This window comes from Anguilla anguilla, chromosome 11 (genome assembly GCF_013347855.1).
Source record: "Anguilla anguilla isolate fAngAng1 chromosome 11, fAngAng1.pri, whole genome shotgun sequence".
Lineage (NCBI taxonomy): Eukaryota > Metazoa > Chordata > Actinopteri > Anguilliformes > Anguillidae > Anguilla > Anguilla anguilla.
In genome coordinates, this window is record NC_049211.1 from 24,607,573 (window position 1) to 24,633,775 (window position 26,203).

At 50.3% G+C, this 26,203-nt stretch overlaps 1 protein-coding gene across 1 annotated transcript; it reads right to left on the reverse strand.

Annotated features, from left to right (window-relative positions):
• Nucleotides 1-723: 723 nt before the first annotated feature.
• Nucleotides 724-26,138, reverse strand: uhrf1bp1 (UHRF1 binding protein 1). Its single transcript, XM_035382248.1, has 21 exons — nt 25,822-26,138; nt 19,551-19,713; nt 17,823-17,861; nt 17,120-17,211; nt 16,540-16,729; nt 15,537-15,677; nt 14,111-14,281; nt 13,287-13,467; nt 12,631-12,717; nt 11,771-11,941; nt 9,686-9,846; nt 8,948-9,083; nt 8,405-8,598; nt 6,017-7,332; nt 5,120-5,283; nt 3,650-3,804; nt 3,136-3,286; nt 2,150-2,430; nt 1,940-2,048; nt 1,503-1,624; nt 724-853 (listed from the first exon to the last, which is right to left on the reverse strand). Exons 1-21 carry the CDS (start codon nt 25,863-25,865, stop codon nt 737-739), a joined length of 4,185 nt encoding a protein of 1,394 aa, XP_035238139.1. The 5' UTR covers nt 25,866-26,138; the 3' UTR covers nt 724-736.
• Nucleotides 26,139-26,203: the final 65 nt, after the last annotated feature.

Here is a 26,203-nt window from a genome sequence, read left to right on the forward strand (position 1 = left end):
CACTGCTGTCAGGTCCAGCGGCAAGACCGCACGTGCCACGGAACAGGACGCGTCTCCGCAGTCCACGGTTCGAGAGGTAAAGTTCACTTCCCCAGCCAGGGTGGAGCATCAGAAACTGAGGAAGGCGCACTTTTTCAAGTCGTCGGTTGAGAAGACAGCAAACCGGTCACGTGCGATATCAGCGTCTGAGCCCAATCCCGAATGATCTCAACCATCAGGCAGGCGGGTCAAATCCTCTTTCCTTTCCCACCATGGAACCGGGAGAACTTGCCTTACTTACACCTGAGGTTGATTCACTGGACACAGCTTTTTGAAACAATGAAATTCGCCTTGGTGTGGAGTTAAGAGGAAAGCGATTCAGGGAGACTACGCAATTGATTTAAGTGTGACATTAACTCTTCATTGATTGGTGGGGATGCTGGAGTGGCATAGAAGCAGAGGGTGCAGGCTGGGGGGCCCCAGACGGACAGGACAAGGTCGCCTGTCCGTCGCTTCACTGGGAATCCCCACTGCTGTTGTGCGCCATTTTAGAAGCTTCTCAAGTGGGTCCCGCAGTGCGCTCCTCTGGCTGGCTGAAGCAGAGGACACGGGGTTCGAGGAGCGCTGGGCCTTGTGCTCTGTGTCCCCCACACTCCCTTACCTGCTCCCAGGAGCTCTGCCTGCTCCTCGGCTCGCCGTGTTAACCCCTGCGCTTGCCGCATGGCTCCCTCTGCTGGCGGGGTTAAAGGGCGGGAGGTCAGAGGTTAAACAGTGGGTCGTACTTGCGGATCTCCAGCAGGAGGCGCTCTCTCTCTGAGAGGGCTCGGGCGAGATCGGCCTGAGCGTCGGAGAGCTGGGATTCCAGGGACTGGGCCTGCATACGAGAGAGAGCGTTAAGCCAAAGAACCGATGCGCGTTTCCACGGCTACTGTGCTTCTCTCCCCTCTCCAGTGGTCGGACGCTTGCTGAGCCCTAATTGGCCAGATAAAAGCAGCAGCTTTGATTCTGATTCAAGTGTGGATAATCGTTTCCTCGGTGTCGTCATGGATGGTAGTGCAGACAGAAAATTTAAGACCTGAAGTTCTTATCTGACCAATGCCGCCCCTCCTCACAGCTCAATGTGCAGGACTACAGAGCTGGTGGATTTCAGTACTCAGAAACTAACTGTGGGGATCCATGCTTGTTAACAAAGGACTGCAAGGTATGGCAGGTGCATTCCTGTTAAGAACTGCAGTAGATCTATGTCACACAGTGGTTAACTTGTGGGTGTGTAGGGATACTGCAAGTCTTTTTGTGACCACCAGCTATAAACCACACACACCAGATGGCAGAAGTATGTGAATTATTAACAACCTCTGGCATGGTTTCTTCCCCAAAACATTTTTGTTGTTGTTGTGATGACTCGGGCGATGTTCCTATACATTTAACACAGCAGTCATCATTACTGCCACAGAGATCAGGGGAAACAACACTGTTATGGGTCATAAACACCATTTCTGCTTTCTGGCGCACTTGGCTCGTACCTTGTTGTCCAGTTGGGGGGCGGAGTCAGCACAATTGGATTGCTCCCAGCATGCCTCAGCTTGGTTCGCAGTGTCCTCCTCACCTGATGTATCGCAGTGCTTTGGCGTCACACTTCTGTTGGCTGTGAAAGAAAAGTGACAAAAATGATAATTCACACTTGGCAGTATATGTAATAATCATATCACCATGTTTTCAAGCAAACTGAGTGGCAAAGAACCTAGCACCAGCCACAACGCACCTTACAGCATGAGTATGGCTGCATGAGTATGACTGCATGAGTATAGTTGGCTGAGTATGGCTGCATGAGTATGGTTGGACGAGTATGGCTGCATGAGTTTGGCTGCATGTGTACAGTTGCACGAGTATGGTTTCATGAGTATGGTTGCTTGATGCAAAAACACAGATAACATCTAGAATAATGATTTGGAAAGCCCACCCCTGAGCCAGAAGACCCCATCGTCGGCACGCTCCAGCACCACCTGGTCCAGGGCGAAGATGACGGGGACGGGCTGGGGGGCGGTGGGGTAGATCTTGGGCCCATCGTCCTAAAAGCAGAGGAGACAACGTGGGGGGTGAGGGTTAAGGGGCGGGCCCTGGAAGCGGTGGAGCCCTTCGGGGCCCGGCTCCTCCTCCCAGCGGCCCCCACCTTGAGCGTGATGCGGGTGCGGTCCAGGCGAAGCCTCATGGGCTGCACGTCGGCGCTCAGCTCGTCCTCCAGGAAGGGCCCCAGGCTGGAGAGGGTGGAGGCCAGTAGCTGGGCCTGGCAGCCCAGCACGCGCAGCTCCAGGAAGCCCGCGGACTCCGCCAGCGGGGAGTGGCGGCCCGCCGAGGGGCCCATCTCCATCCGCACGCTCATCGCCGGGGCCTCCCGGGGGCCCTTCCACGGGGCTGGGGCTGGGGTTGGGGACCGGTGTGGGGAGGACCCAACTGCACCACAGGGAGAGGAGCAATGTCACATTCTAAAGAACATCTTAATACCCTCCCATGAGGAAGCTCCCTCCATAGGACTGTGCATTTTAAAACATAAGCACAATGGTAAACAGCACAATGGTAAGTCACACTCAGTTAATGATCTTTAATGAACATGGTGCTACAGGGGTGGTGTGCAGTCAGAGTTGTTTTCATTGAGAGATGTTCAGTAAGGGCTAGTGAGAGCAAAGTTCAGACACAGTAACAGTGGTGTTCAGTGTTCAGTGAGAGCAGTGTAAAAGCACACAATAACAGTGGTGTTCAGTGTTCAGTGAGAGCAGTGTAAAAGCACACAGTAACAGTGGTGTTCAGTGTTCAGTGAGAGCAGTGTAAAAGCACACAGTAACAGTGGTGTTCAGTGTTCAGTGAGAGCAGTGTAAAAGAACACAGTAACAGTGGTGTTCAGTGTTCAGTGAGAGCGGTGTAAAAGCACACAGTAACAGTGGTGTTCAGTGAGAGCAGTGTAAAAGCACACAGTAAGAGTAGTGTTCAGTGAGAGCAGTGTAAAAGCACACAGTAACAGTGTTGTTTAGTCTTCAGTGAGAGCACTGTAATGTTACAAACTAAGAAAGTGGTGTTCAGTAAACGCGGTGCATAGTCGCCCAGTGAGAGCAGTGTTGAGTGAGAATGCTGTCAGAGCAGTGTTCAGGCAGAGGTGCTCACCCAGGGTCCCGCCCCCCAGCAGCTCAGACACTCTCTGGTTGCCCAGCTGTTTGGGCATCAGGTCCTGGGCCTCTAGCGCCACCACCAGGTCCTCCCCCTTCATGTCAACAACGCAGCCCACCACACTGAGCTGCAGCAGCAATACAGAGGCCTGCGGGAACCCAACACGCAGCGTGTCACCGTTACCATGACATCAACCGTACATCCTGTCTGTGTCCTTAATCACACATACATAATTACCCGACTGGGTAATCCTATTGAGATTAATCACGAAAGGGATACGAGCCAGAGTCTGTACTGTGTGAGACTTCCTCCACCGGAAAAATCTGCCCAAGTTCAAACGCAATCCTGGAGATATGGTACGCACCTTTGAGATTTACAGAAAAAATTCTGGATTTTAGAACGTATATATATAAATATCAAGTGGCTTCTCTGTGCGTGCATCCCTTTCAGCTGCATCTCTGTGATTCAGTGAACCAGCAAGCACACGGCCCAAATCCTGGGGGGTACCCACCGTGTCCTGGGCCACGTCCTCCATGCTCTGGGACAGGGAGCTGCTCAGGTCGGCCGAGGACCCGCCCTCCGTGCCCGGGGCGGGGCTGGCGCTGCCAGACGGGTCGGCTGGCAGGGAGGGGGCGCTCTCTGGGCGCATGGACTCCAGGCCCGACTCTGGAGGGGGCAAAGGGAGGGGGGCGGGACGGTCAGTGACGGCGGGACACTGCGATCGGTACGGCCTCGAACACGAACATCGAAATTACGCCCTCCCCCGCACAGGCTGGGGTGTGTGTGGGGAACCAGTAGAGCACAGGGTCCTCACACACATACCCTGCTGCTGGTCCCGGACAATCACTGGTTTTAATCGTTACTCAGCACCTAATGGACCAATCAGCAGCAGTTTCATTGAGGGGCGTACAAAGTGAACTCGCCTCACTGGGTGTTTTGGGTCTGAACTGGCCAACCTGTAGCCCTCACCACAGCGTATTTAAACATCATACAGCGCTCTGCAATAAGCCAATGTGTATCACACAAAGGGTAACTGGCTGGACGCTGGTTACTGCACACGCAGCTATCTGTGGGGCTATAACTCTCAATGACTACCCCAGAGTTATGGCCCAAACTCCATGAAGATGAATGTGATAATTATTCACTACAGCAGGCGCGATCAATAAACGCAGCTCTCTGTAATAAAAGGCAAACACTCTCTTTCTCACACTGAGACTGGCTGCTGTTTTACAGACAGGGTCAGAGAGAAGTCTTTGGCCTCTGGCCTACAGTCAATGGCCTCTGTAATACAAGCACTCCCTGCGAGCCGACATCGTGTGGCGATGTAATTGCTTTGAATATGGTTTCTGCAATGCTCCTATAAAGAATGGCAGAATGCATTTCACAGGTACAAACACATAAACCACGGTTTTCATTGTTCATATAGCAACAGTGGTTGCATTAACACAGGATTCTGCTTTTTTTTACACAGAGCCAAAATGCAGGGAAAACACGGTGTTCTATTAACAAGGATACTCCAACAGGTATTTGTTAAAGATTACCATGCGCAATGACCGAGACATAAACCAGAGCAAAACAATTACTCCCGTCTCTTTGAGCCAATTGCCTTTCAGTGTCTGACATCTGTGTTGTTTATTGATCATAATATTTACACAGTCATTGGCAGCACTGTCAGATTCAAAAGAAAGCACGAAATCTATTTTGTTCCAAACAGCATTGAAAATTTTAAATAGAGTTTAAAGTGCGAGTCCTCTCAGCCTGTTCTCTTATGGCATGCATTGCACTGTCACATTTGTTTGTCTTCTTGCCCTGTCGTTCCATGTTCTTGTACATGGCATTAAAAAACGATAATTTGACGTGCATTTAAATCCACTTCAGCCAAAGCGCTCTCTCAGAAACGTGTGTGCTTTACAGGGCACGCGAGCGGGACGCTGGCCGGGGGCCTGGCGGGTTTTCGCCGCCGCGTTTCGGGGGGGCGTACCGGAGTCGAGGATGATGAAGTTGTCGCTGGCGTCGCTGTCCATGGAGAGCCCGTCGTCGGGCAGGCTGCCGTCCATGATGGCGCTGTCGAAGGAGTGCTGGGAGGGGGACTGCTTCATGGACTGCAGACGCAGGTTCCCGGGGGCGGGGTCCTGGGGCTGCTCCCTGTGGGGGGGGGGGGGGGGGGGACAAGGGCGGCAGCGCAGCTTAACAGTCAGGGGACACGGGCTCCTGCAGGGGAGGGCCGCTGGCTTACAGGATCAGGCTGGGTCTAGTTCCTGTAGCACAGCAGAGCTCTGCGGTTCTGAGCACAGATAGCACTGCATTATTTAACTAAGAGACCGTGTGGGTGCCACAGAGAAGTCACTAAACCACAAAGCAATTACTGTCATCAGTAAAACAGTACCGTTTTACCAAACACCCGTCTCCATTTGCAAACGAAGTCAGGGCACAGTGATTTTTAAACAGCGTTAGAGAGCTCTGTGAATGGTACAAAGGGTGGCACTGTAGCATAATGGTTGGGGACCTCTGAGGTTGCAGGTTCGATTCCCAGATGGGGCACTGCCATTGTAAACTTGAGCAAGGCACTTAATCTGAATTACTTCAGAAAATATCCAGCTGTATACACAGATTGTATGTAAAAGAATGTAAGCCATGTATGGCCCTCTAGATAAGAATGGTTGCCTAAAAAAATTTGGATGATTGTTTAATAGTGTAAGAGGGCCACGTAATTGGTGGTAAGTATGAACTATAGGTGAATAGTTAAGAGGGCCATGTGATCAGTAGAGAGATGTGAGAATGAAGGACTTTGTGAGGGAGCACTGTAATTGGTTGACGGTGTAAGCAAGCATACTGTTGATTGGCAGACAGTGTAAAAGCGTTTGATTGGTTATCTGACCTGGCCTGGGGGGTGAAGATCTTGCTCATAGCGGAGCCGCGGCTCAGCATGCTGAAGGCGTCTTTAGTGATGGACAGGGCCCCTTTGGTGAGGTCCAGCGAGGCCGTCAGCGCCTCCTTGGTGGCGTCTTTGGTGGCGGTCAGCGCACTGGACAGCTCCCCCTCCAGGCTGAAGGAGGACGCGTCCCGGGACTTCAGGGGGCGGGTCACCGGGGAGAGGGGCGGGGACAGGAGCGGGGAGTCCTCCTCCTGACCCTCCTCCCCCTCCAGGGCCTCCTCCATCGCCTCGCAGGCCTCCTCCACCGGCCCGTCCGGCTCCTGCTCCTGCGCGGAGGGGGTGTTGCCGTTGGCGACCCCGCCGTCCTCGAGCGGCCCGTCCCCGGCGGCGGGCTCCCTGGTGGAGGAGCCCTCCGAGTCGGACAGGCTGGGGCTGTCCGTCTCCCCCGGGGAACGGGCCTCCTGCTCGGGCTCGCCAGCTACAGGGGGCAGCAGTAGCCCCGCCTCCGCCGTGTCAACCATGAGCGCCACACACACGGTGGGCGGCTCCACCTGCTTCCCGCCCGCCCACTGGGTGTCCCGCGCAAGCTCCGCCCCCAGCCTCGCCAGGGAGTCCTTCATCCGCAGCAGCGCCACATACTGGTAGTGGTTGAGCCACAGTTTGACCGGAGTGATGGCCTGGGCCAGGATATGGACGGAGGCCGAGGGGGCGGAGTCTTCTCGCCCTAGCTCCGCCTCCTTCTCCTCCTCCACGCCGTGAAGGTTGTGGGCGGTGTTCGACTTGTTGACCCCGCCTTCGTGGTTCTCGGGGGAGGAGTCCACGTGGTTGCTGAAGCTGCTGGAGCTTTTGAGGTTGGGGGCGGGGCCCGGGAGTGAGGAGGGGAGGGGCCCGTGCTCGAAGGCTGCCGGACGGCACATCCAAACGGACATGGTGAAGGGCTCAATGAAGGGCAGGGCCCTCCCCTTGGGGCCTCGGCGGGCCCCCTCGAAGCAGAGCCCCAGACGGGACAGGCTGATGGACCAGACGTCCTGGCTGCGGGGCAGCCGCTTTTCGGAGAGGGGGGGCGGGTCCGTGTCCAGAGCGTGCCGGAGGAAGGCCGGGGGCAGGGGGTGGAAGGTGCTCTGGTCGCGCGGGAAGAGCCAGGGGGCGGGGGCTTGGAAGAAGGGGGAGGAGAAAGAGCGGTAGGTGCCCTGCAGGTCGGCCCGGGACGCGTGGGGGGAGTGGCGGGTGTTGCTGAAGACGGCCTGGGGGACGCCGACGGTCAGGGCCTGGGGCCGGTCCGGGTGGTCCAAGATGGAGGACTCCAGCGGAATCACCAGCTGGAGATGGGGAGAGAAAGGAGACAGGCTCACCACACAATGATTTACCAACATTCAACATCTAACCATCACAACAGACACAGGTACACAAATACTTCTCTCATCACCTGCAAAGGTGTCAACATGCAAGTTATTCCAGTCAGTATGTTAGCCCTGTATAAATTATAGATCAGTTTTAAACCATTCATGTGCATTTCAGCTTTTAAGTAGGCAGTATACTCCAAATGACGTATGAACTTTTTGAAAAACAACCACCGTTTAACATGTCACTGAACGTTGTTGTCAGTAAACTCAATAAGAACTCCATGTTCTTCAGTTCATGTCACTCCATGCTGCTGGGAGGTGCACGGCACAACTCAGGGTCATTGACATCCACTTTCCTGGAAGTTTCATGGCAGGAATTTGAGCACATTTTGTTGTGTGTTAGGATGATGATATCCTTGCAAGAATTCATCAGCTCTTCGTTCAAAAGTATTAACCTCAAAGGCATTCCAGTCACCACCACAACAACGCTACCATGGGACAGTACAGCGATGAGATGACCCGTAAAAGACAGTTTAACTATGCCCCCTGGCCGAGTTGAACCATGTGACACAACCAACCATGTGTTATTTGGATGGACCATGTGATATGTGGATGGACAGGGGGAGGTCTGCACACTTTGTGAACGGGTCGTACTGGGGGCTTGCACACCCCACACCGAAGGAACTCAAAACACTGTGTCTTTTTGCTCGTTTCTCGTTCGAAATGGTTTTGCTGCACAAGTTCTGTTTCCTTTTGAGTATCCGGGCATACAGATGCTTTGGTCCATGGACCTTCATCTGCACATGTGAATGTGAAACACACCAGATTTCAGCTAAAATCAGAAATGCTGAAACGACTGCTTCTCATAAGAACAAACTGAAAATATTTGTCAGTGACTGAACTTCATAACCCGACAGAACTGTGCCTCGTGCTTTGCGTTTTGCTAGTAGTTTTTAAATGTTCGGTACCCTGAGTAACATGTTGCTTCGATGAGCGGCGCGCGAAAACTAAGCGGATGGATGGAGACGGGCGAGGACGCGCTCCTGACCTTGAGCTGGGCGGCGTCCACGCGTGCGTCCACATGCTCCTCCCCCTTGCCGCTGTCCTGCAGGTGGTAGAAGGCCTTGACCTGCTCCAGGGTCCGCAGCAGGCCCTGGGAGAACAGGTTCATCCACAGCAGGCTGGCCGGGTCCAGGCACAGCTGCAGGCCGTTCAGCTGCCCGTACAGGTTGGAGCAGGGCACTGTCCGGGGGGGGGGGGGGTCACAGGGGGTCACAGGGTTCACAATTTAAATATGTTTATATATGATGCATTACTCCATAGTTAAATATTCAGTGTTAATCTCCCGCACTGGTTTCTATTAGACAAACGGGATAAAATGTGTCAGAGTTGATTTACCACTGAATATTTCATCACATGCAATGCGCAAGTGAGTTAACACTGTCAAGCAATTACACTCATTTTAATATTGTAAAATAACATTGAGTTACCCAGTTAAAATCTCGTGACAATGCAATACAATAATAAACAACTACTAAAGCTAGTAATAATCAGATGATTAGCATTAGCACTGGTTCTTCTTCCTCCGTACCAGGCAGCCCGGGGTTGTCGGGGAAGTAGTACTCTGTAAACTGCAGGTGGATGGCAGGCACGTTGTCTGCGAGGGCCTTGCGGTTGCAGGACAGAAGGGACTGGGTCTTCTTGCTATGGCGCCCCCCAGTGGACACCTGAATGCAGACACAGAGCAAGCAACAGTCAAGCAGTTTCTCACGAGTTTCTAACGAGAGTACAATCAACAGGCGGGGATTTCCACGGTGACAGAGTCACTATAATTACATACTGGAGACGTCTCTGGGGAAACCGAATTTGCTCATTTTGAGGTTAAAGGCACCTGTGAGCAAAAGGAAAGCCTGGTGATTTCTCTTCCCCTTTCGAGATGACTCTCACTGGCTTCACATGACAGGACTTTCTGCAGGCTACCAGCCAGCCCAAACCCACAGAATCATTTTCATTTCACAATAATACTTAAACTACAGGATCATAAAGACTGCGGTCCCAAAATGTTTTTCAGAGAAGAAGAAACTGTCATGGTTATAATACACAGTGGATATACCACTGGGGAAGGAGCTCCTGGTCAGCGGTGAGCTGGGTGTTCCACCCCATGACCGCACTGAACTGCTATGACCACAGCTGTGAGACCACACTTCTCTGTGCCACAGCGGGTTGATCCAGACCAGAGTCAGGGCCGACATGGAGCCTGACTGAGAGGGACACGTTTGGCTAGCAATTATGGGCTTTTTGAGCGGTTTAGTATGTGGGAGGGGCTCACTTGATGGATGTCCAAGTCGTCCAATCGTACCACCACCACGCTGGAGTGCAGCCTCTTCCAGGGGCTGCGCTGGGGGCTGGAGGTCGGGGGAGGGGCGTTGGAGCTCCGGCGGGACGTCTGCCCTCGGTCAGGGGGGCTGGATTTCGGCGTGGACTCTCCCTCTGTTTCAGACACAACCGATACCCTTCAGACTCCTGCTGCAGCAAAATGCTCTCAGGGTGAATCTGCCAAATGAGAACATCTGCTTCTGCTCTCTCCAATTCCATTTTACTGCAGCTCTCTGTTTGCAGACTTAATGACTCAATAAAATCTCCCCAGTAAGCAGATGTCTAACAGGATGAACAGAAGACATCAGGAAAAGGCCCAGGGGGGAAAACAGGAAATGATGAGAGATTATAAACCTTTCAACCAAATCTGCAATTCATGGGACCCAAAAATAGAGCAACCACCACTGTTCTCATCCTATTCAGTGACCATGACAAAATCTGAGATAACTGCTTTGCTAATAATTTGCCAGCCCAGTCCAGCACAAAGCCTTTACTTCCCACAGGCTGTAAACCAACTGATAGCGAAAGGCTTGGTTAAGTGTTCCATAAAGGCCCTCCTTTGCCAGTGTCTGGAACTGTACACGGCCATCACTTGCCACTAAGTAGTGGCACATGAATCGTCAAGAACACACTTTGCCAAGTTTTGAAGCAGTCAAGAACTCACTTTGCCAATGTTTGCTACTGTGCAAAGTAGCCACTTTGCCCATGTTTGTCACTGTGTGAAGTACCCACTTTATCAGTGTTTGTTACTGTGTAAAGTATCCACATTGTCAGTGTTTGTTACTGTGTAAAGTATCCACTTTATCAGTGTTTGTTACTGTGCAAAGTATCCACTTTATCAGTGTTTGTTCCTGTGTAAAGTACCCACATTGTCAGTGTTTGTTACTGTGTAAAGTATCCACTTTATCAGTGTTTGTTACTGCGTAAAGTATCCACTTTATCAGTGTTTGTTACTGCGTAAAGTATCCACTTTATCAGTGTTTGTTACTGTATAAAGTATCCACTTTATCAGTGTTTGTTACTGTGTAAAGTATCCACATTGTCAGTGTTTGTTACTGTGTAAAGTACCCACTTCATCAGTGTTTGTTACTGTGTAAAGTACCCACTTTATCAGTGTTTGTTACTGTGTAAAGTATCCACATTGTCAGTGTTTGTTACTGTGTAAAGTACCCACTTCATCAGTGTTTGTTACTGTGTAAAGTACCCACCTTATCAGTGTTTGTTACTGTGTAAAGTATCCACTTTGTCAGTGTTTGTTACTGTGCAAAGTATCCACTTTATCAGTGTTTGTTACTGTGCAAAGTATCCACTTTATCAGTGTTTGTTACTGTGTAAAGTACCCACATTGTCAGTGTTTGTTACTGTGTAAAGTATCCACTTTATCAGTGTTTGTTACTGCGTAAAGTATCCACTTTATCAGTGTTTGTTACTGTATAAAGTATCCACTTTATCAGTGTTTGTTACTGTGTAAAGTATCCACATTGTCAGTGTTTGTTACTGTGTAAAGTACCCACTTCATCAGTGTTTGTTACTGTGTAAAGTATCCACTTTGTCAGTGTTCGTTCCTGTGTAAAGTACCCACTTTATCAATGTTTGTAACTGTGTAAAGTATCCACTTTATCAGTGTTTGTTACTGTGTAAAGTATCCACTTTATCAGTGTTTGTTACTGTGTAAAGTATCCACTTTATCAGTGTTTGTTACTGTGTAAAGCATCCACTTTGTCAGTGTTTGTTACTGTGTAAAGTATCCACTTTATCAGTGTTTGTTACTGTGTAAAGTATCCACTTTATCAGTGTTTGTTACTGTGTAAAGTACTGACTTTGTCAGTGTTTGTTACTGTGTAAAGTACCCACTTTATCAGTGTTTGTTACTGTGTAAAGTATCCACTTTATCAGTGTTTGTTACTGTGTAAAGTATCCACTTTATCAGTGTTTGTTACTGTGTAAAGTACCGACTTTATCAGTGTTTGTTACTGTGTAAAGTACACAGTTCCTCATTAGGTACTGCGTGGGCAGACTCTATGGACGGGAGACCTACCCTGGGCCCTCTTAGAGGGGGAGTCCCTGGCTGCAGAGGGGTCTTCCGAGTGCGGCCCGGGAAAGCCGGACGCCTCCACGCGCTTCTGGAACTCCTGCAGCAGTTTACTGGCCCACTGAGCCCGCAGGTCCATCGCCCCACAGTGACGCTCCCAGTGACGACACCCATCGCCTGGGACAGGGGTGAGGGGAAACGTAATTATCGTACAATCGGCTGTTTATAAAATAAAAACGTTCAGCTGTTTCGGTTCCCATACTGCCCACTTATCTCAGCAGCACTGATACCATATATGAACACTGCACATAAACATCATCAGATGCAGACAAAAACAAGCATACAAAGTACATGTCAATAAAACTACAAAAGATCCAGTTCATGGGCGTTAGAGATAGAGGCATTCCTGGTGTAAAACCGCCCTTTCCTGTGGTAATCTCACATACTAATCATACTAATCCTGCACATGAGTGACTATGCAGACTCAACAGGAAAAATATGGTTACACACTAATCTCATTCAACAAGCATCTCATTCAGTGCTACAGCAGTGGGTTCACATGAAGGCCAGCCCTCAATTGAAGCGACTGAACTCTAAAGCAGACAGAAAATAATCTATCAAAATGTCATTCCCTGGCCTGCGTAATGAGATTACGGGAGAGTGTTACAGAGCGCTGTTAAAGGAAGGAGCTCAGCTGGGCATTGTGGGAAACGTCACGGCGCTCCCTGCTGTTCTGGCCACAGAGAGCCACAGAGAAACACCATCACAGCCCTCAGTCAGCACCGAGGATGAGCTTTCAGCCTTAAAGGGCGGAAATCCGCAGAAAACAGACACGCGGGACACGGGCAGGGGCGTTCAGGGCTCACCGGGGCGGTGGAAGGGGTAGTAGTCGAAGCCCAGTTTCCGAAAGGTCAGCTGCATGGCCCCCTGGGCGTTCCGCGGTTGAGGTTCGTCTGTTGGGAGGAGGGTAGAGAGAGTGCGGGAGGGGGAAAGAGTCTGAGAGAGAGAGCCCAACACTGAAGGGGCATTCCACACTGCCAACAGATAATTGCCACTGAACCAGAGCAGTTACAGCCATCAGTGAAACTGCTATTGATTCTTCAGCTCTTATGCAGGGAGTTTCTACAGAGGTCAGACCATCTGGAGCCATCCAGTGAGACAGGAATTAGAGTGGTGTAGACCTGGCTCAAATCCTGTTTGAAATTTTTCAACATTTTAGTTAATTCATGAATTTCACGCAGCTTTACATTTACTTAGTTTTAAACAAAACCTATCTACTTTACCAATATCCAGAGCTAATTTCTTCTGTAACACGTATTAACATCGTCCGTTTTTTTCATGTTTCGTTGGAAATTCGCAGAAGCCTTTCCAAATCTTACCGGCATCTAAAGAGCTAAAGCACTTCAGATATGCATTTGCTCCAGGTCTGGTGAGGGGAAGAGAAGGAATGGAGGGCAGAGGAAGGGTGGTGTGGGTGTGGGGGAGGAGTCAGGGGCGGGTCTTAAGACCACAGGCCTCTCACCTGGGTTGAGTGAGGAGCTGTCGTTGCAGATGTGCAGGTCCAGACGGGATATGTGGGTGTGGTAGGATGACTCCTTGACATTGTGGAGCTCAAAGTACTGGCTGAGAGTGCTGGGGGTGCCACTGGGAGGGGGCGGAGGCTCGGTCCAGAGTGGGTGTATCCCAGGGGACGGGGGTGCGGTCTGAAAAACAACCTCATTTTTGTTATTTTCATGTTGTTTGGCAGATACCCATAAAAAACTTCACATCTGAAAAAAAGCACAGCGTATGAAAAAAATCAATGTCTAAATACCAAAGCAATTAACTTACTTAATTATATACAGCTCAAGTCAGAAACAAGCCATTAAGCATGAAATATCATTAGTTAAGTAGTAATTACACATAAGAGGAGAATTATAAAAAAGAAGTCTAAAATTCCACTGTGTACGCTTTCTTCCAATACCTTGACTATAATGCTGAAGTTCTAAATGACAGGAAAGTGATGATAATGCTGATCTATCTGCTCAGAGGCCTCACTGTGAGAATGGGAGCCTGGGGCCCTCTGGACGGGTCACGTCATGTGACACAAGGTTGCACAACACAGGGCTGCGTGTGACTCAGGGTTGTGTGTGTGACACTGGCTTGTGTGTGAGAGAGGGTTGTCTGTGTGACACTGGCTTGTGTGTGAGAGAGGGTTGTGTGTGAGAGAGGGTTGCGTGTGAGAGAGTGTTGCGTGTGAGAGAGTGTTGTGTGTGAGAAAGGGTTGTGTGTGAGAGAGTGTTGTGTGTGTGAGAGGCTTGTGTGTGAGAGAGTGTTGTGTGTGAGAGGGTTGTGTGGCAGGCGGACCTGCAGCGACTCGGCAGCCATGTTCTTCCTCTGCTGAGCGGACTTCTCCATGGCCTCGCTCAGGGACTTGGCGTAGTGGATAACGGCCTTCAGCTGAGAGTCGGTCAGCACCCACAGCAGGTCGTCCAGGATGAACAGCAGCTTGGACGCCAGCACATTGCAGTCCTTCACCTGAAGGGGGCGACAGTGAGTGGTCTCTGCCTGATGTGGTCAACATACAACACACACCAGCGGCTCCTGTCCACCTGATAAACTGCACAGAAAAAAGCGCTTTGCTCCAGCTCACGTCTGTGTGAGCGCGGCTCGCGGCTCTTCCGTCTGCTAACATCGATAACGTGGCTGACACTGTGTGCTCTGGAGGAGAGCACGTGTTTGTCTGCGCTCACTCAAATCGATAAGATCGCCAAAAGTGTTGCAGTCTGAATGCTGATTTGATGATTTAGCCTTTCCAAATGGGTGAGAAAAAGAGAAATAAAGCATTATAACAAAAAAAATTAATGAAAGAAAATACTTAAGCTGGTGTTAAAGTACAAAAAAAGTTTACATCCTTTAAAAACGACTCAAAACAGATCCTCCTGGGCACTTGTGTGGTATTATTAATGCGACTGCAGTAAAGTGATAATGTAATACTAGAGGTAACCAGTGGGTGGTACTGATCATACACACGTCAGCCCCCTGGCATCCCTCCTAAACTGCAGCATTCGCTTGCAACGTCACCATCACAATACAAAATGACTTTCCTCCAGGGTCCCGCAGTCTGTCAGGAAATGTGACCCTCACCTCAAAATCTAACAGACTGTACCTCTGAAAAGAAGACTGACACTGTACATGTCAAATGTAAATGTATGTATTGAGCCATTAAAACAATACTGAAGAAAATATGTGAATACAACCTTATATCATATACAAAATACGAACACTAAAATGTAAAAACTGTGCACCCTGGAAACACAATGTGAAAAAGGCTGTGTGTGTCTCCTCTGAGGTGCTCAGGCTGTGTGTGTCTCCTCTGAGGTGCTCAGGCTGTGTGTGTCTCCTCTGAGGTGCTCAGGCTGTGTGTGTCTCCTCTCAGGCTGTGTGTGTCTCCTCTGAGGTGCTCAGGCTGTGTGTGTCTCCTCTGAGGTGCTCAGGCTGTGTGTGTCTCCTCTGAGGTGCTCAGGCTGTGTGTGTCTCCTCTGAGGTGCTCAGGCTGTGTGTGTGTCTCCTCTGAGGTGCTCAGGCTGTGTGTGTGTGTCTCCTCTGAGGTGCTCAGGCTGTGTGTCTCCTCTGAGGTGCTCAGGCTGTGTGTGTCTCCTCTGAGGTGCTCAGGCTGTGTGTGTCTCCTCTGAGGTGCTCAGGCTGTGTGTGTCTCCTCTGAGGTGCTCAGGCTGTGTGTGTCTCCTCTGAGGTGCTCAGGCTGTGTGCTCATAGCGTCAGGGGCTCGTACCCGGCGCTTGAGGGCGATGCGGATGCGGCCCTGGTTGGTGATGAGCCTGAGGGGGGTGCTGCCCAGGTCCTGCTCCCCGCTCTCCATGGCGTCCGCCTCGATGCGCAGGCTCTGCCAGTTTATCTCCTTGAATGTCAGGACCTGAGGACACACACGTGTGCACACACACACAGACACACACGCACACACATGCATGCGCACGTGCACACACGCATACACATACACACACACACACAGGCGCGCGTACACGTATACAGCACGCGCACAGCACGTGCACAGACACAGACACGCACAGACACACACAGACACACACAGACACACACGCACACACACACACACAGACACGCACAGACACACACAGACACACACAGACACACACAGACACACACAGACACACACATGCAGACACACACACGCACACACACCCATTAGCTCCCTGAGATCAGCAGCAGGCAGTGAGTCATCCTGCGCACCCGCCGTGCGCCGCTCGCAAGCCCCGCCCACACTGGCTGGAGCCGGCGAATCAGCAGGCAGGGCCACCACCCTTGGAGAAGACAAGGCCTGTTTTTCACAGCCGCTGTCAGAAAGCGCTCCGCCAGGCTCCCTGACGGACAAGCCATCTGCTCCCGGAAAAGGCACCAAGCGAAAACACAAACACTGACGAGCGCCGGCCGCCGCCTCCAGAAACAGGTCACCCGCAACCCTGCCTCAAGCGGCTCCACTTCCCGGCTGCCATTACACAATAAGCGCCAGCACTCACATCATTCTACCAGCACTGCAGATCCACAAGGGCCCTCCATAGCAACAAGTGCCAGCGGGCCTGAATACAGGGCCATTAGCCCTCATTAGGCCTCATTAGGCCTCATCACGCCCTAATGATTGAGCCGATTAAGTAATCCGTGGTTTTGAGGGAGAGGGAAGCGGAACGCTGCGGGGAGGCGGGGCCAGGATCGAGCGCCACGGCGACGCGTCCGGGCCAATGCGGGAAGCGCGAGGGCCGTACCTCTCCTCTCTTGGGGTCGGTGATGCGGGTGTAGCGGAGGTCGCTGCGCTGCCACTTGGGGTTCAGGCTGTTTCCCTGCAGCTGCCAGAGCTCGAAGGACGCGCGGAAGGCCCGCGCCTGCACTTTGATGGTGATGGAGTTGATGACCACCGACATGCCCTCCACCACCTTCTCCGCAAAGCCGTACTCACTGGGGAATCAGCAGAACGGCCACAGGCACCCACAAACAGACATGTACACACACGCACGCACGCACGCACACACACACACACACGCACGCACGCACGCACACACGCACGCACACACCCACATGGACACAGCCACATACGACACACACGAGTTCACTAAAATACCTCACATGTACATACAAAGGCATACGCAGTATTTCAGACTAGCATGTGGAGCAAAATGCCTTGCTGGAATTGCTATACTGTGCAAATATTTCAACATCTTGCTGATAAAATCATTTTCTGCTAAATCTTTCCACTTGAAGCGGGAAGGACGACATACCACCTGGTCAGTAAACTGTTGGAAAAAGAAACTAAAACTAAAACTAAAATAAATGTCAGGGTGTGCTGACCTCTGGCCAGCGGTGATGGCGATGGGGGAGGGGCCATTGGGGGGGCGGGGCTCCTCACAGGTCCTCATCTCCACCTCCACCTTGTCCAGGAACTGCAGTGGGAGGGACGGAAAGCAATCAGGACCAAAAAGAATATAATGACAAGACATTCCACTGCCCTAGCTGGTGTCTCCATCGATCCCACAACTGTGTACATCACATTTCTCACCAGAGCAAGTCTTTACCATACAGGATCAGCCAGCAGGCAGCAACGCACCGAACAGAAGACTTTACTTTAGTAACGAACAGAAAATGAAAACTACATCTCCATAGCTCTAGGGGAAATTAAACTAGCCTAGATTATATTTGAAAAGATACGTTCCAGCTGAATTCTTCAAATGTATATTTTTGGAACTTGGACGCAACACGAAAATGGACCTTGCAAGGTGCATTTTATCAGGGTGAGCTGCAGCACATATCTGGAAAACTTGTCTCATTTCACCAAAACAATTTGGATGGACAGACGCTACTCCAAGGTGGTGGAAACACACCTTGATTTCATTTTCGGGTGAACTGGCCCTTTAAAGATCAAACTCCAGCTGATAACAGATCCAGAGCACATAAGCCCCAGAACATAGGAGCAGTTCACTGCAGCAGATTTGCACAAGCAAACCGGGGAGGAATGAAAAAGCGGGGATGAAGAGACAGAAGACTGAATTCATACCAGGCAGATGGGGCTGGTCTTCAGCTTTGTCCATTGTATCTGGGGAGAAAAATCAACAGGGAAACGGTCAGTAACAAGTGCTTCCCCAGCACCCTCCATTCCACTGGGCATGGAGCGTGAGTGCGCTCGCTCAAACGCGCACACGCTCACACGCGCACACGCGCACACGCTTACACGCTCACACGCTCACACGCGCACGCTCACGCACTCAAACGCACAGACACGCTCACACGCTCACACACACACACACACACACGCTCACACACACGCGCACACACGCTCAAACGCTCAAACGCTCACACTCTCAAACGCTCACACGCTCAAACGCTCACACGCTCACACGCGCACACGCTTACACGCTCACACGCTCACACGCGCACGCTCACGCACTCAAACGCACAGACACGCTCACACGCTCACATGCTCACACACACACACACACACACGCTCACACACACGCGCACACACGCTCAAACGCTCACACTCTCAAACGCTCACACGCTCAAACGCTCACACGCTCACACGCTCACACGCTCACACGCTCACACGCACACAGAACAAAGGACGAGCATCCTCTTAACAGCAGTCTTCTTCTGGGCAATCTTCAAGCCAGTAGGCCTCGGTAACGTTTCTGTCAGCTAAAATCTCTAACATTCAGACATCAGGGCATAGGTGTGAGGAAGCAGGGCACTCCCAGATTATCTGCACACAGGTCCAGCACCCCCCCCCCCCCCCTGCCCCCTACACCCTACACACACACTGCCACACCTCCTCCAGATGGCCTTTCTCCTTCCATGAGACGGAAATGCTAGGGGCCTCACAGACATGAGTGTTAAACGTTATATTAAATCAGGGCAGAACATTAGTTTTTATTAATGGAATATGAGCTGCATGTGAACTGGGCATTGCCTGCACACTCTCCCCTACAGCGCCCAGCACTCCGGCTCTAATGCCTGGCCCTACCCCTCTAACCAGCACAGTTCCTCTGCTATTTTTAGGGCTGGAATTTGGCACTGCCAGGCCACTAATGCATTTCAGCCTAATGGAACGGTTATACAGCAGACCAGGGGGAAACCCAATCGACAATCCGACAGACGTGGTTTAAAGACACGCTTCCTAAAGTATGCCACGGCAAACTTACTTCAGGAAGGGAAACTCTGATTCCACAGGATGCTGGCAGCTCTCTAAGTGCATTAGTATCCGTTGAGACACGGTGTCATATGTTATGCTTTGAGAACGGTAGGAAAGCCGGGTCAGTGTAAGAACTCATATGCACGATTAATGACTAATGATTAACGGTATTGCATGCAATATGGAGAAATGCAGATTGAACTCTCTGCCAGGATCGACTACAGCACGTATGAAAAATTTAAATTAGCAGCTGTATTTTTTGAAATGCAATACTGATGCACTAAAATATAATCTGGCCGAACATATAGCCTAGTTTGAATACAGAACTGACTGGACCATAACAGCATGTGTGCATGCAGTTTCCCTTATATTACAGACACATATTTTAACAGCACCTTAGGTGTTTTCAGTGCAGTTTTCATTTGCCTTGAAACAATTAAGCGTGTTGAATATTCAGCTCACGTCTCCACCATTCTCGACGGCACTTTTAACTGTGACAAGGTGAATGCTTCGGGGCTTTGGGGGATCTGAGCTGACTGCTCCTAAGTGCCGTAATAATAAAGTAACGAGCGGCGACGATCAGGGGCGGAGCCTCACTCGGATGGCGGCCTTGTTGCAGTAGACGCGGGTGACGGCCAGCCAGGTGGGCAGGTCCAGCATGTTCTGCAGCACCTCCTCGTCCAGCTCCAGGTTCGACAGCTGCCCCTCCCCCTTGAGCGTGCTCAGGTTGATCTTGTCGGGGGAGAGGTTCTTGGTGAACCTGCGTGAGGAGACAGAAGCGTTCGTCAGGACCAGACCCCGTCATTTTACCATCACGGAATGTCTGGCGCCAGGGGACCTATGGAGAGGGGAGAGCGGCGCAGGGAAGCCGGGGTCCTGGCCAAGCCGAGCCCCGTTTCTGTGAGGGCGGCCCTGCTGAAGACCGGGACGCGATTTAGCCGCCTGGAGCCACTCCTTCCCACCCACAGAACTGATGAGCCAAAGTACAACACTTTAATGAGCCGATGCAAAAAGCTGCTGCCGTTGGATGACTGTGCACTTTCACAGAGGGCCAAGAAGCATTCCCAGAATTCCCTGTGCCGAGGCTGAGCGAGACTGCGACACCGGTTCTCTACAATGCAGGCTCTGACATTCACATCACGATCAGGGGGGCTGACGAGCACGTTTGCTGACTCGCGTTTGTCTGCCACGTTTCTCAGGCTCTGGGTGGGGGAGTGGGCTATTGCCTGTGAACAGGGGAGTACTGAGCAGACGGGGGCCAGAGGCCACCGGGGCAGGCAGGATCAGGAGGGCTCATATCCGGACAGAACGGCAGCGCGCGATGCTCCTGCTCCCCCTTTCCCCGTCCCGCCCCCCATTACAACAGGACCCATCGTCCAGCTGGCCCTAACAAAAGCAGGGCAGCTCAACTGACCTCGTAACCTTCAGCCATATGGCCCCAGATAGAGCCGTCTGCAGCAGATTACAGTCACCCGGAAAAGAGCTTTCACACCCTGCCCCTCCACGCCCTGCCCCTCCACACCCTGCCCCTCCACACCTTGCCCCTGAGACCTATTAAAATCAGGCAGAAAGGCTGTGCGTAGTCAGAGCACGCCGTGTCTGAGAAAGGCCCGCTTTATCCCACACATCAGGACCTCAGCGTGAGGACAAGCTGCACTAAAAAAAGAACATTTAATTAAACTCCCTCATCAGACAGCTTGCTCCAGTGGCTTCAAAGACGGCACAACAGCCCTCAAAGCTTTCTGGAGGAGCGGCAGAGGCGTCCCATGGTGCTGTGCGGCATTTTAAGTCGCAGCGAAGCCACGGAGAGGCAGCTTGCCGTGGCGCTGGCATGTGCGTGTGTGTGTGCGGGAGTCTTACGTCATGACAACAGGGAGCGACTAGAACTTAATCCCCCTGCCATTAAAGGCCATGCTAATTACAAAATGCCCTTTCAAAGGACTGCCAAGAGGAAGAGTAAAATAAAACTGCAGAACACCTGGGTGATGGAAAGCTAAATGCCTGCACACAGCCTAGCAATATTGCTGCTGTTTTCACCATGGCAACTGGAGTACATCGTGACCAGCGTGTGCCCTGCCCACTGTGTGAGTTCTCTCCGCCTGCGCAAACAGCATCAGTCACTGACTGACGTTAATGGCACCGGCCCACCAACCCACGGCAAAGGAGCAGATTTGACCACCTGTACTGGATACCTGGTCGCCCAGTCAGGTTACCACCTTCCATTCCATTTGATTTTTGCAACAGTGGATAAATGTCACAAATGTAAATAAAAAGAACGAGACTGCACACACTTGCATTCATCACATACATCACACATAAAGAATATATAGGAATACACACAAGAACACACACACACACACACATTTCAGCAGAGCAGTAGGAGCTAGCAGGAACCGTCCCTATACAGTTCATAGCATTAATAAAAAATATGCTAACTCAAAGTCTCTTCAGGACAGCGAGTGCTGAGGAAGAACTAACGTGCTTCGCATCATTATCCCAGAAAAGAGCTCCAGCAAACCGGCTGTTTTATCTCCGCTTCGCTCCCTGGCCTCATTTAAAAGGAGCCAGCTGTGAGGACGCAGAGAGGCTGGCACGACAGAGCAGAAGCAAGGTCTCCACCCAACGGGTGAAATTAAACACACGTCTTCACAGGGTGACCCCGTCTCCTGCTGTATCGGACCGTTCTGACACTGGCAGTCAGGAAATGCCAAGCTCTCTTTACAGGTCCTACCTGACACGTAATCGCAATCGATTACTTCGGGAAAGCAATCGGCCGGCCTCAGGGGGAGGAAAACACTTGGAAGGGGGGCATTTGGGGGGCATTTGAACTGAGGGGGGGAGTTCTGGTGCGGAAGCAGGCTGGGCGCGGGGGCGAGGGCGCAGCTGCCCCGGACGACGCTGGCGGTTCCAGCTGATTGGCCGGCCGTTTGGGGGAAGAGGGTTCTCCTGCCCGAGTCCTCGTGACCTTGGCGGCGAGCGCCTGACCGAAACGGACAGGAAGTGAATGCCGATCGGGGCGTTGAGGTGACCGTGACACGGCTGATCAGAACTGGGCTATAACTCGGCCTCGCCCCCACCAGCGCGTCTTCCAAGCCCCCTGTACACACTAGCCTGTTTACCGCGCCTGCCCCGGGGTCCGAACCCCGCCCTGCCAGATGGGGAGCCGGCTGTCCTGAACGTTAGCGCGGGGCGCTAGGCGCACTGAGTCACCCCTCCCGAGAGGCCCGAAGCAACCTTCCCCTACCAGAGCCGCCAGCCAGGCCACGCTTTCTAAAAACACCTCGGATAAGAAACAGCACACGCGGCATGCCAAGTGTGAACTCACTTTCCCAGGGGACCCCGGGCTGCCAGCGCCAGGCGAAAGCGAGAAGGGGGTCCGGCCAAGAACGCGTGATGTTTTGCAGTGGCCTACTGCGGTCAGGCCACATTAAAAACGATTGACCCTGATAACCAAGGTTTTCACTGCGTTTCCAAAAAGGGAAACCGTTTTCAGTGCAGCAAAAAAAGAGACAGACACGCACATCTTGCCCCTTGGCATTCCCTGGCAAAAGGCCAGGCTGTTTTCTTGGCTGTACAGAGACCACAGCCAATGTTGCAGCCAATGAAATCCAGCTCCACTTCAACTGCTCACAATCCACTTTCACGTTAAACTGAAAGGGATAAACAAGCACCTCAATTATTCAAACTGTAACTGAAATTGTACCCACAGAATTCACTAAGACAGGCTACAGATCCTGAGGTCATCAACCACAAATTGCAACTGAAAGCAGAAGGACATTTCCACACATTTTTCAATCTGACAGAGGGGTTATATAATGCCAGTGGCCTTTCCTCTAAAAAGCTGAAAAAAACAAGCAGAACTCCACAGCGCAAACTCCAGCTATACTTTAGGGTTGCAAAAGACAACCTGGGGGAACAAAACAGGGAACGCTAGGCGTGTGAAGCAATGGTGTCAAACCAGTTCCACAGCCCCAAACCTGGCTGAAATGCAGGCTATGCACCAAAGTGCTATTTTCCTAAAATATTAATATTAATATCAATTTCAACCATCAAACCCAAGTTTATAAAAATAACTACAGAAGATGAACAAGAGCATTGTATGTGTTTGTTACCTGTCTTTGTTGAATCACAACCTGCTTCCAGCCCTGGGTTTGGCCCAGTGCGTCAGTGCGTTTCTGTGAAATCTAGCCTATGACCGCTAAGGATCAAAACCTTTTCGGAGCTGCAGCCCTCTCCTCTAATCTAATCTCCCTCAGTCCAAACTCATCTCTGCTGACGCCTCTCCAACTCCTTTCTGCACACGCAGAGCAGACACACAAAGCCTCTGCTAAAATGAGGGGTTCTTTCTTCCACTGACCCAAAAGAAAGTGGCAAACACCATAAAGGGTCTATTTAAAGGGCAGCTGCCAAAACAGCCCAGGCTACTTACAGCTCACCACCGGGAAAAGCCTATTTTACAGGGCGAGGAAACACTGGCAAAGCCACAAAAATGCCACCGCAGTTCATTTGGGGGTGAATACACAACTGCCGGTTGGTCCCCCCGGCTGGATTCATTCAGTATGCATGATATGCAACAAGCCCGCCGAGCAGCGTAACAAGTCAGACATGGCTGGAAGGCAGCAGGGAGATATGTAAATCCACTGCCTGAATGGCTGGCGACCAGCAGTAGGTGACTTGCAATAGCGACCAAAACGGTCATGTGCCTCACGCGAACACAGGAAGTCGTAGCGTGAAGCCGCTGGTTCTGGGGAAACTCAAGATTTCAAAATGATTCTCAAGCTGACACAAGAGTCAGCAGTGTCACGGGCCAAACACCAGAGCTTCGCTGCTACAATGGGAGCAGGGCCTATGTGCGCCTATTAGGCTACTCTAACCCAACGTCTTCTTCACTAAATAAAACACTGCTGCAACTTCGCAACAAAAAAGGCAATTCAGGATATTGTGTGTTCGCACTCACTGTCTTGGTACTAAAAGGCTAAATAAACTTTAGCCTAAACACATTTAGCCTAAAAATTTTAACTATTTATTATAAATGTAAATGTATAAGTCACCAGCACAGATACTTAAATGAGGTGTTTTTCTGTATGTGGACAAACACATTAGCACAAATCTGTTTACAGGACACCTGTCAATATGTATTACTCATATACATTTGAAAAGTGTTATTTCAGGAAGACAACAGCCCTTCCGTGGCAGATGTGTGTGCTAATACACCTCACGGGGCACATTACTAGGGTTTCACTTTCTAAAATGACAAAACATTAGTCCAAATAAATGCCAGCAGATACTTTCTGTAAAACGGGAGAGAGAATAACATAGGTGGAACAGGTTGAGGTAGCCTAATCATGCAATTCAAGGATGAATAAGGCGTATTAGTGGTGACCAGAATGAAAAGGAAAGTCAGGTGGTAGCCTTTTTCCGTTTTCATTCAGAAATTTGAACCAGACATCGCAAGCTACCATTCAATTCTGGAGTCATCAGTCTCCTTCCAGCGATTCCACCGAGCTGGTAGGCAATCTTTTCTTTCCCATTATAAATCTCTTTAATTGGTCTATTGATACAGACCAGTATAACCTCTACTTTGAAATAAGATGTTATCCTTGCCTTATGTAGTTGGGAATCACTTATTTCAAACACCACACGTAAAAGGAACAGGCCACAGAAACATTTGTAGGAACAACTTGTTCTTAAAGCTTACCAGAAAACTGAAAGACACATTGGCCCCTAGTATTTGCACACAAAAAACGTTCTGGTCGTGATTCAACTGAGCCTTCTAGAGGGCTAATGTATGCAACTAGCATACTACCACTTAGGTATATATGTCAATGACAAACAGTGCTTGGTTGCATGTTTGAGAGGCACTGCTTGGTAGAAACCTGCCGAGCACGCTTTCTAAAATCCTAACAGTCTTATTTATTGTCGCTTGCATTGACACATCACGACTGTGCATTAATTGAAAATTAGTGCAGTACTTGTAACTTGGAATTTTATTTCCGTTTTTTACATTGAGATATATATCGTTATATATTTATTGGTTATCAAATTCAAATTTACATGTAATGTTGACAATCAGTATTCAATACCGTAGAAAAGGCGCTTGTCTACGCATTCAGTGGCAACAGCGTAGCGATCTTAAAGCTAGGGATTGAAAAAAGAGTAACAATGAACACTTGCTAGCTATATGCTACCAGGTTGCAACAAGCCTGTTTGCAGGTTAATAATAAGGCAACTGTGAGGCGCGGATTACGTCATTGGGAACAATTAAACCCAGCCTTCTTCTATGTCAAGTGGTGAGATATACCGAATTCCGATTGACATCAAATTACATGGTTATTACAACAGCACAAGATTCCTAAATGGTAATTATCTATTGTCAATCTTCCTCAAATTGACCAGTGAACTGAGTGGATCCAACAAATCAGTTAGTTTACGTAAACTAAGTTAGCAGATAGCTAATAACGCATTTCAGAAGACAGGTATAACATTGGCATGACATAGGAAAACAAAGCCAAGAAAATATCCAGCAGACTAACCCTCAGCTAACGTTATAGCTGGATGCCAGCTGTGTACGCTTTAACGTTAAACCGTTTTTCAACCCTCTAGTTAGCAAGCTAAACTGGAGAAGTGACCCAGCTAGTTGTGTGGCTGGCTAGCCACCTACTAATTCAAACTGTTTGCTATTTTGTGCATTTTAATATCGCTTGTTAGGAACATAAATTAAAAATAAGTTGGCTTTGGTCAATGACGTGTGATTTAGCTAGCTCGCTAACGAGCTAATTCGCATTCAAATCGATAGCTATAATGGTTGCTAGCCTGCTTTTGGGATCACACTGTCACACAGCACACATTTTAGATCACGCTCTCTTACCTGGATAAATGTTTCAAGATTTGCTTTTTAATAATCCCTGCCATGGCTGGCGACCCCTTAAGGAGACCAGAAATTGCTTTTTAGAGGACCCTCTGTTCTACCACATTTTCCCCCGTCCGGCATCTTCAAAAAGAGAAGAAAAAAGAACCCTTTTTAGTTTTCATCCAGGGCACTCAAGAGCGCCGGTCATCCAGTCTTCCACCGTCCCAGAAAGCACAGCGCTATTAAAAGGTGGACACAGACGAATGAGTTTACTTTTGAGCCAAAATGGCCCGTCTCAACAACGCAAACCATTTTATGACATTCTAGCGCCACCCATTGAATATTAAAAAAACAGCTAGAACAAATTCATTCCAAGTCATAATTCCTGCTTTTCAAAACA